At 40.6% G+C, this 9,897-nt stretch overlaps 1 protein-coding gene across 2 annotated transcripts; it reads right to left on the bottom strand.

The window, feature by feature from the left end:
- Positions 1–2,651: 2,651 nt before the first annotated feature.
- Positions 2,652–9,159, bottom strand: LOC135483750 (organic cation transporter protein-like). 2 transcript variants are annotated; one of them, XM_064764772.1, is made up of 10 exons: positions 9,083–9,159; positions 7,917–8,549; positions 7,409–7,512; positions 6,578–6,732; positions 5,939–6,113; positions 5,434–5,694; positions 4,824–5,044; positions 4,318–4,499; positions 3,740–3,876; positions 2,652–3,378 (listed from the first exon to the last, which is right to left on the bottom strand). In XM_064764772.1, exons 2-10 carry the CDS (start codon positions 8,361–8,363, stop codon positions 3,300–3,302), a joined length of 1,761 nt encoding a protein of 586 aa, XP_064620842.1. In that variant the 5' UTR covers positions 8,364–8,549; positions 9,083–9,159; the 3' UTR covers positions 2,652–3,299. The 2 variants fall into 2 exon arrangements, with proteins under 2 accessions (XP_064620842.1, XP_064620843.1); XM_064764773.1 differs by lacking the exon at positions 9,083–9,159 and adding an exon at positions 8,776–8,806.
- Positions 9,160–9,897: the final 738 nt, after the last annotated feature.

Below are 9,897 nucleotides of genomic sequence, written 5' to 3'. Positions count from 1 at the left end.
GAATAAACCATCATGTTTACAAACTAAGCCCTGGTGGGTCATTTGTTTCATGGATATAATAGCCATGACAACATGCGGTGTACAATCACTGAAATATCGTAACACGTTCTATTCAAAAACATGATTAATTGAGACTGAAAACAATACTACGGAGCTCGATCACAAGTGGCACGTTCGGTAGGCCCTACTGTTTGCTTGTTCTTATATATTTGATCATCGTTTCCTCTCTAAAGGCAAGCATGTATTTTAGATGTAAAGCGGTACTACATTGATCAATCGTGTGGATGTCGCCCTTGCTGAACTGATATTTGCCTCAGAAATACACGCACGCACATACAACACTAAGCACACGCGCGCATCATGTACATGTATGTATTCCACCATTCAGTGACGCGGTTTTCGCTGAGGACTCATGCTGATCGCCGATTAGAGTATGATCTGACCCCATGTCTCACCACCTTGATTCATCGCTTCTGTGTTCGATGATTTAGGTTGCAGTTATCTATGACAAATCGATACATGACCAGGATGAGTGGGGTACTCCGAGGCACAGAGAGGACAAATTTCAAAGCAATGGTAATATCGAAACTGATTCAGTGCCGGGTGGAAATTTCGAAACGCGCAAACAGTCGTCGGAACTTGGACTGGTGATATCATATTCCCTATAGACTCCTCACCAGCCATGAAACATACTGGCGCGAGATGATCTGTTGAGCTGTGAAGATTGGTCTTGAATAAAACCATCACCTCGTTTTTACATTTTGATTCACGCAATATAAATCGTGACTCTCATACATTTTATAGTCATGATAGTGTCGTCGTTGACCTTACTGTTAATAATAATAATAAAATACCAGATATTATAGTGCTTCGATCATGCATTGCATGTACGAAGCACTTTACATAAAAGTTAAAGGATTATGTATATATTATTTAAAAGAAAAAAAGAAACATTGATGATAAAAGATTATATAAAACAGTAGGCCTAGATGAGGAGATAAAAAAAATATAAACACAAGTAAGAGCGACTGTCCAATAAAATATGTCTAAAGAATTGACTAGATACCACAGGTGTTCTTAAAAAGAAAAGTTTTCAAAGCACGTTTAAAAGGTCCTATGTCGTGAATATCTTTTAAGTAAGATGGAAGGGAGTTCCACAGTTTTGGGATAGCCACCCGGAAAGACCTGTCGCCATACAGCTTTGTTTTGGACCGTGGAACAGATAAAACAACGGAGTTGGAAGATCGTAATGATCTGGTTGGTTTTAAAATGTCGATCATGTCGATGATGTATGGCACGGAAAGTGTGTAAAATCAGTTTAAAATCAATGCGTGCTTTAACCGGGAGCCAGTGTAAATTAACCAAAGCAGGTGTAATATGGTCTGTTCACCACGGTCAATCCAAAAAAGGACGAAGCAGATACTGTGCTTATATCGATCACAAGTTTGGTATGCTGTGAAAACAGCATCCACTTTCCTAATCAGCTTTCGATTTCCAGTGTCCTTGGGTACGAATATGGTATCATAATCGTCATTCGCTAATTTCGAAACGTCTTTATCTCTGATGTTCCCTTCAACCTCTTCAGATTGTACTGAGCAGTTAGGCATACGAAATGCTTTAGGCGCTACGATTCTCCTCCGTTATTATTCTGCTGATTACTGCTTTTAAATATGAATATAGTGATTATGAGACTTAGCGCTGAATCTAACTCAAAGCGCTTCACATCATAAATGTAACATTATGACCATTATCTTTTAACTTTGCTCACTGGTCGATTCCATTTATGCTTACATACATGTACATGCATCTGCTGAAAATCCCACTTCGGCAAATTGCTTGTCAAGACGACGGCCGGAACTTGGACTGGTGATATCATATTCCCTATAGACTCCTCACCAGCCATGAAACATACTGGCGCGAGGTGATCTGTTGAGCTGTTCAAGAAGTGGAGACGGCGATGTCTGCTCCATGAATGCAGAACCCATGACTGCGGAGAATATCCTGACAAGGTCCCAATTTATGACTCGCAAGCGTCTAGTTCGAGATTTCCCCAGTGGTGATGAGGTAGTGCTTGTATACCAGCTTATAAGAGACTTTACACCATGCCTATCGGTAAGATTGGACGATCTGGTTGCACCTTCCATGCCGGTGTAATGTTTTTGAGTGTTTCTGTTTTGAGTGTTTCCCCTCATTGTTTGGGAACGCTCAAAAATAGATTGACGAGTTTTTCTGTGTATCCCCCCTATTGAAAAGTCATGGTCTCTCTAGCTGCCTATTGTTTGGAAACACTGAAACATGGGGAACAACCACAGATGTTACACCGGGCCAGTTGGCTAGACGGCCTTCCAGGTTGATACATGTATTGCTTTGTCTATCTGGCCTTTAAATGGAAAGGTTTGGCAATGATTGCCATATCTCTACTCCATATTTACCAACAATTTATGCGACAGTCTTCAGTGAACAGGTTCATTTATGCGAGAAAACTCCTCCTTCTCCATATATGTCCCCCTCCGCTAACCCATTTCCCATATGAAACCTCAGGCCTAAATAAACAACAACACGGAACCTGATAGACATATAGTTAAGTTTCACAGAAGTTTCTTTTAATGAACATAATAAACATAATGGCAATGCCATGAGAGTAGGAAAGATAGCTGCGGCGCACTTTTTGTCATCCCCTTTTCCGAAAATGCTGATTCGGGTCTTGTTTGCATGAGGGACATTTGTTTCTTGCCAGCATTTTCAAAAATTGGCTAGTAAAATAATACGCGCCACGTATTATGCATTACAGGTAATCCAGACAAAAAAACAGCCTGAGCTAGGCGAACGACCTGGTGAATATGTTAACATTTATAAAGTAATGTATATATATATCTCCTAAAAGTCCTTGATATGATAAAATATATAGTACATAATTTATATCTAGACTATGAAAAGAACTTATAACAAGGACACAGCCTGACAACAGGAGTAAAACAGTTAAGTGTTAAACACTTAGAACAGGAATACAACGTATCATTGTAAAACATTTGAAACCTGAATGATGTAAAATACACGTGCGAAAGTATTTCTGGAAAAAATCAATGCGAGATGTTTCTGGTCTCAAACCTCTACATCGGTAAAACAGGCTTCGCAAACTGTGATCTCCTCCAGATTCCTATATTTTAGTCGATTCGATTTCCTTCTTTATTTTTCTTACATTACATACGGGTACAATGAATCTCAGCACTGACGTCTTATTAAAGCTTCCCCAACTTGACCGTACTGCATGCCCTTATGCATCCAAAAGGGTTCCTTCTTTACACGGAATGGAGGGTAGGGTCGGGCTTATTCAATTGCATTTTCTTCTTGCATGGCTTTCGACATGACAGGGAAAACCTTGAAGTAGAGAAATAAATAAATGTGCCAGTGTGAGAAAATAAATCAAATCGAAAAACGATCTGGTGTTAAATAGTTAATCGATATTACAGTATTTGTAAATCTACACCTTTTCCTCCGAAAAAGATGAAAAATGTTCTTTTTAAATGCTCGCTGACAGCAGGGCCTACTCCCAAAGACGATTCTGTCGGCAATGTGGAGGGGATACCTCTTCCTCCCAGCCCGGATGGCATTCAGCTACATGTTACGCTGAATGTATTTCGAATGATATATCGATACGTGCAATAAAAACAATTAACGTTTCATTTACATGAATGAAAGCTGAGTTAGTCTCACCAGTGATGCTGTAAATACTACTTACTTTGCAAATTCCTCTCCCTCTTCAATTGTCTCCGGTAGACGGCGCTTATTTGTTTCCGGAAGCTGAATGCAACAGATGGTGGCGAGGACAGCAACGGTGGCAAAAACTATGAGAGGCAGGGATGTTTGTATTGTAGCCTGCAAGACGAGAATGAACACGTGACAAACGAATACATAAGAGATGAGGCAATGGAATCTCATGCGATGCTGATCCACAGGAATATTCCTTCATTCTCAATGATTCACTATTAAGCCTGTCTGAAATGATGATTCAGCACTCTTCCCGTTGCTGTAAACAATATCAAAATGTTCCTTAAAAAGGATACTTATTTGGTCTTGGAATTCATTTGACTGACCAACTTTTAATGCGCTGAAGGTTAGTGGAATTGAAAAGCTACGGTCATCCGACCGTTCTTCGCCGCCTCCCCTCGCTTGCGAGACACTGAACTGATGTATCAAGGATTTCGTAGAATAAGCACCATGACCTGTGCGTTCGGCTGGTATGAGACCATGCTCGTCGCACGAATCTGGTTTCGAACTTTGCACCTTTGCAATACATCTTAATTAATATTGATTTACCAATTTTGCAACGAGAGGTGATATCAGTGCTCCAACTCGGGCCATGAGACAACCTGTGCTCACTCCAACAGCTCTAATACACGTTGGAAACACCTCGGTAGAATGGAGCCAGATTGTGTCGAACGCGATGACATTGCAAAGCTTGCCCACGAACACAACAGCTATCAAGGCGGTCTCAAATTCTTCGAAAAAAAAGATACAGATTATAAGTTAGTTAAAATATGTATAGACATGTACTGGCAGTAGGGGCCAAATTATATCTCGGAAATGGAGGGGTCCCTTTTGCAGCAATCCTATTTAGCATATCATTTGTACAATTTCGATATAGATACTAAATGTACATGTAGGGTGTTACGTGATAGTAGGAAATTGGCACACAATAAAATTTTAATGAGAAGACTAGTCATTTTCTGAAACCCGCATCATATACACAAAGTACACAAAATGCCCGGATTCTCTCAATCTCTTAACATTTAGTTCCAATGGATTGATATACACTACTTTACCTGGGTTTCCCACCAAAGGAATTGAAGCCAACAAATTTAGAGCCATCAGGAGCATAACTGTCACTGTTGTTGGCCTCCTACCGAAGAAGTTCAGTAACGGAACGCACAGGATATTACCGACGATTCCAACGATGCCACTAATACACAAATTGATGTAGACATTGGCACCCAGGGATCCGCCTGCGAATATCATTCCGTACCAGACGAATGAACATGAAAACCTGCAAAAAAATATTTTGCAATACAAGTTCAAAGCGCTCCGGGATCTGCAGACAAGCGATTATCATAGCGGAGACTTGCGACAGTGTTATTGGGGTGTGCGATAACAAGATATACATATATAGTTTACTGTGCGGGCAAAACTGTATCAAACTCGTTACTTGATATCTTATCCTACGTCGCATTGATAACCAATTCATTTCGTTTATGCACGTGCGATTAACAACACAGACCAGCAATCTGTGTCGCATTGTACGACGTCGACACTGGAAACACTGAAATATGGGAACACCCACCGATGTCACTTGAATACGTATGTTTTTCGACCGTAATGGAAACTACGAGTAATGTTGCTCTTGATAACATTATCTGGTCTTGTTTGAGTTCTTACCATTGGACGTAAGTAGCTATGGTAATCCTACGAATGTTGGGCGTACGGAACAGGTCAAGGGCGGTATATTTCTTCTCGGACAATTTTTCCAGCGAGGCACTCTTGTCGCAGGACAGTTCAGCACTCTCTTCTTCGAATAACATGTCATCTTCATATTTTGACTTCGGACGTTTGTTAAACTTGGCGATCTTTTTAACGATTACTTTGGCTCCTTCGTATCGATGCATCGAGACAAGCCATCTCGGTGATTCAGGGATAATCCTAAAGTAAAAACAACACAAAAGTATACCTTACAATCCGGTCTGAGAGGCACACCCTTTTAAGATAATGTTGAAAGGTACAGATAACACACTAGTAACTCATTGCGGGAGACTGGGCCTTGGATGCTATTCATGAAGATTTCTTTTGCTAAATTGACTCAGTGATTAGATTTCGTTGAAAAAAAATTGGCGGTCTAACCCAGTAACTTTGCCAATCAGGAGGCCTACATGTAGATTGAACTTACCAGTGATAAAAGACAAGAATAAAAGGAATCGATCCTATAATCAGCTGCATGGTAATGTGGTTGACTGGTGCCATTGCGTAACCGATTCCCGCCATTAAACACAGGGAAATATTGAAACCAGCACTGATACACGAGGATGCACAAATCCTGTACTTCTTTCCGCACAATTCCAAAGCTGAAATAATTAGAAGGGTGCTCTATATGCATGATTCATATAGTTTAGGAAAATACCATTCATGGATATGATAACAACCTCTGCCCGACATCACCGCGCCAACAATTGACGGGTCGACCATTGGCCTTATACGGCAGCAACAGACTGCATTGTATACTATAGGCTACCATAACTCGAAAGAACCGTCCATCTGAAAAAGCAGAGGTCTATTACACATGTAGCTATATACATGTAATTAGCACTCCTTGGTTTAATGAAATCCTAAGCTTATGTCTGTGCCATTTTAAAGCAGTGTGATGAAGGTTGCTTTTGACATCTTATGTATCGTATAAATAACAAAGTATATACATGTACTACAGAGAGTCTATAATATCAGAGTCTTTCAAATATTTGAAAGACTCTGATAATATAAACCATTTTGTCATCAGGTAACGCGTACCCGTTGAATAACAGATGCAACTTACCTAATACAAACAGCACAGTGTATGGACCTCCAGAGGTGACACCGATCAGGAAGCGGAAAAAGATGTACACAAAGTAGTTTGGTATGAACGGCATCGCAATTCCTATAGCTGTGTTGACAAGAAAGCCCGGTGGTATAACTTTCATTCGGCCATATCTGAATAATAATACATGTATATATGTCATAATCATTGCTGTACATTTTTTTTGTCCGCAGCCTTCTTGGCCAGCAGCTGCAGTTACACTCCAGACGCAATTGACCGGCCTCGTCCCTCACCCTAAGGAGATCCAATTAAGATGACGCAGTGGATTGCCCCGGGAGTCTAGCTACAATCAGAGGCTTCTTCCACCGAAAGTAGCATGCGAGATCGAGGGCGCTGGTGAATTGATGCTGACAAGAAGGCAAAATATGTCCCAAGGATATTGTACTCACATAGGGCAACAAGAGACATGCAGGAGTGAATGGATGAATATATTCTTAACCTGCGTAAATATAGTATTCTCATTTATATTGATATTTTATTAAATTTGATACTACGATTTTTGTGCCTCTAATACTTTTTAGATTAAAAGCCTCGTGATCACAAATGTCAGCTTCATGGTATAAGGTAGAATTATATGGGTGAGGTGCACCGTATAACAGGGGCGTGCCGCGATATGTGAAGCAGGCATGGATTCTTTCTGAGGTACGAGAGGAGGCTGTGGAAGGAATTCCTCTGGAAGTTCACTGAAAATGAAGTACTGAGCGCATACCATATCACACAACTCACCAAGTCATGCCTTTAAGGTTTTATATTCAATAGGCCTAATATATGCCATTGATTTACACTTACCTGTCTGCCAAAGAACCAAATACAATGTTACCCGCCATCCACCCGGCCATAAAAAGTGTCTGAGATAGCGGAAGAAGCCATTCTCGCTCGCAGTAAAGGCCATACTAAAAATGAGAGAAACAATATTGCAGGACCGCGTGTTCAAAACAAAGAACGTCACTGACTTAGCGTTAAGGGTTGACCATGAGGCACCATCTTTTTGGCAAGAACTTGACATCCTAAAGCAATCAGAATTCCTTAATCAAGTGAATGCCCATTTTAAAACATAGAAGGCTGCTTCTCTGGAAAACAAAGAACAGGTTCTCACCCTTGAAATTGGATTTCACAAGTTCTATTTACGGCCAAAATGATGGTGCCAAATGCCTGACTTGGAAAAATTGTCATACATGTAGGATTAACTAAAAGAGATTACGTATTTAACGATACTTAAGATTGACGTTTGGGAAAATTTCTGTTGTTTTGAAGAAGTGGGTCCTATATCGTCAACCGACTAAGCAAGTCTCGATACCTGGGTTAGAAGAGATGTTTTGTATCTTCCATCCTCTCCGTACTGCCAGGCGTTGCAGCGTCTTGTTGCGGTCGTCCGATTGTCTCTTACACCACTCGCATAGAATGTCGAATTCAATTTCAGTATAGTCTCAGTAGTTATTGCCTCAGAATTATCTTGACGTGAAATATTATCCAGATTGTATATCTCGCATTTGCTATATACTTTAACACCATCAGCACCAAGCTTACTGGGAATGAAAACGTCCTTTAAGGCTTCGTGTGAAAAGTTGTCGAATTCATTTGTAGGCAGGGCACACCAGTAGCTCTGTTCGCTGCCTCCGATGAAAAGTAACGAGACTGTGTGCAGTGCAATTGGCAGGCTAGACAATGAAGTAAGAACCATAACCAACGTTTGAAACCTGCCCCAGTCCCCGATACGGTCCACGAAGATGTCATCCAGTTTCATACCTGAACCACTCGCAAAACTTGAAGAAGAATCCGTTATAGAGTGTGGAAGGTCAATGTCCACCTTCGCTCTTGGTGTTATATTGGCAGTGTGGTGATTCGGATTGTGTCAGCCAATCACTGTCCGCTATGATTACCGAAACTGCAAGCAGACGAGAGCAATCACTGTCCGCTATGATTACCGAAACTGCAAGCAGACGAGAGCAAATAAATTGAAAGCACGGGCAGATTCAACCGCGAATATTTCCTGTTCTATGGTAATCGACGTGGATTACTTGATGATAGCTTAAACACACATCTTGATAGGTTTTGATGAAGCTGTCCTGAATATCATGTAGATAAATCGGTGTTTTTGTAGCTCTGTGCTAAATGATGGTACAGTTTGCACTTACACGTATTTCTACCATAATTACCTAAGTTGTGGAGATTATTGCACGGGCTGTGTTGTGTAGCATGTATACCAGAATAGGAAGATGCGATTACAAGCGCTTGGCTCAAACTGTTCTATAAAGTGCAAAAATATACGGCAGACTGTCCGCTATGCCTCTGTGCACCTGTGTGACTGTCCATTGGTTACACCATAACATGGCAGACGAGATTAGACAGATGTACGAGGTCCAAACTAATGACATTGCGAAAATACTTTGAGATGTTAATGATGAGGGGCAGAAGAGACTACAGTATATTCTAGCGAAATGAAATAATAATCTATGTGATTACCTGGCTGGCCTGTCCGTAATCAAAATATAGTGTAATCGTTGTACCCTATTGTACTTTTCACATCGCACCAATGTATTTAAGCACGTTACACGAAATTCTATACACCTGTTTTTTTCAATATTCATTGTACTCAATACGTGTATGAATTAATGAATAAATAACTACATTTCATTGACATTGACATCTGTTGATGTGGCTGGCCTTCGTGTAACTTAAACAACAACCTATTTATAACACATGTACTGAAAAAAAACAGGTATCCGTTTCCCGGGTTAATGTTCACTTGGTCATTCCAGTGACACCGGTTCCGGCAGTAAATTTGAAACTATGTAAGCATCCTTTAATCAGAGTCTTTCAAATTTTATTTGAAAGACTCTGCTTTTATAGCTAGCGATCGACGGCCAACTTCCTCACTGGAGTGTTGCACAAAGTAGGCCTACTGAAGGTGTAACAGTAATTTTATCCCCAGATATTTTTTTTTCACATCCTACCCTGTGTAGGAATAAAACTACCGTACATAGGAAAATATATTCAGGCTTGACCAGCATCACCACGGGTGATGACACAATTTTGACTGTCCACAGCCTGCGCATTCACGCTGGACCACTGTTGATTGGGTTCACCATGCAGAAACACAGAATAAAGGTCTACATCTCAGTCTCTGTTTTTAGTATTATCGATATGTACTAGTTTACATGGGACGGTTTGGCACTGATTGCCATATCTCCACTCTATCTATGAGAAGCAGACTTAAATTATAGCAAATTACCAACAACTTACGCGACAGTCTTCGGTGAAGTGGTCCATATGCGAGA

Source organism: Lineus longissimus, chromosome 2, assembly GCF_910592395.1.
Source record: "Lineus longissimus chromosome 2, tnLinLong1.2, whole genome shotgun sequence".
In the NCBI taxonomy this organism is placed as follows: domain Eukaryota; kingdom Metazoa; phylum Nemertea; class Pilidiophora; order Heteronemertea; family Lineidae; genus Lineus; species Lineus longissimus.
Note: the sequence above shows the minus strand (reverse complement) of the source record. Positions and strands in the feature narration are given on the sequence as shown.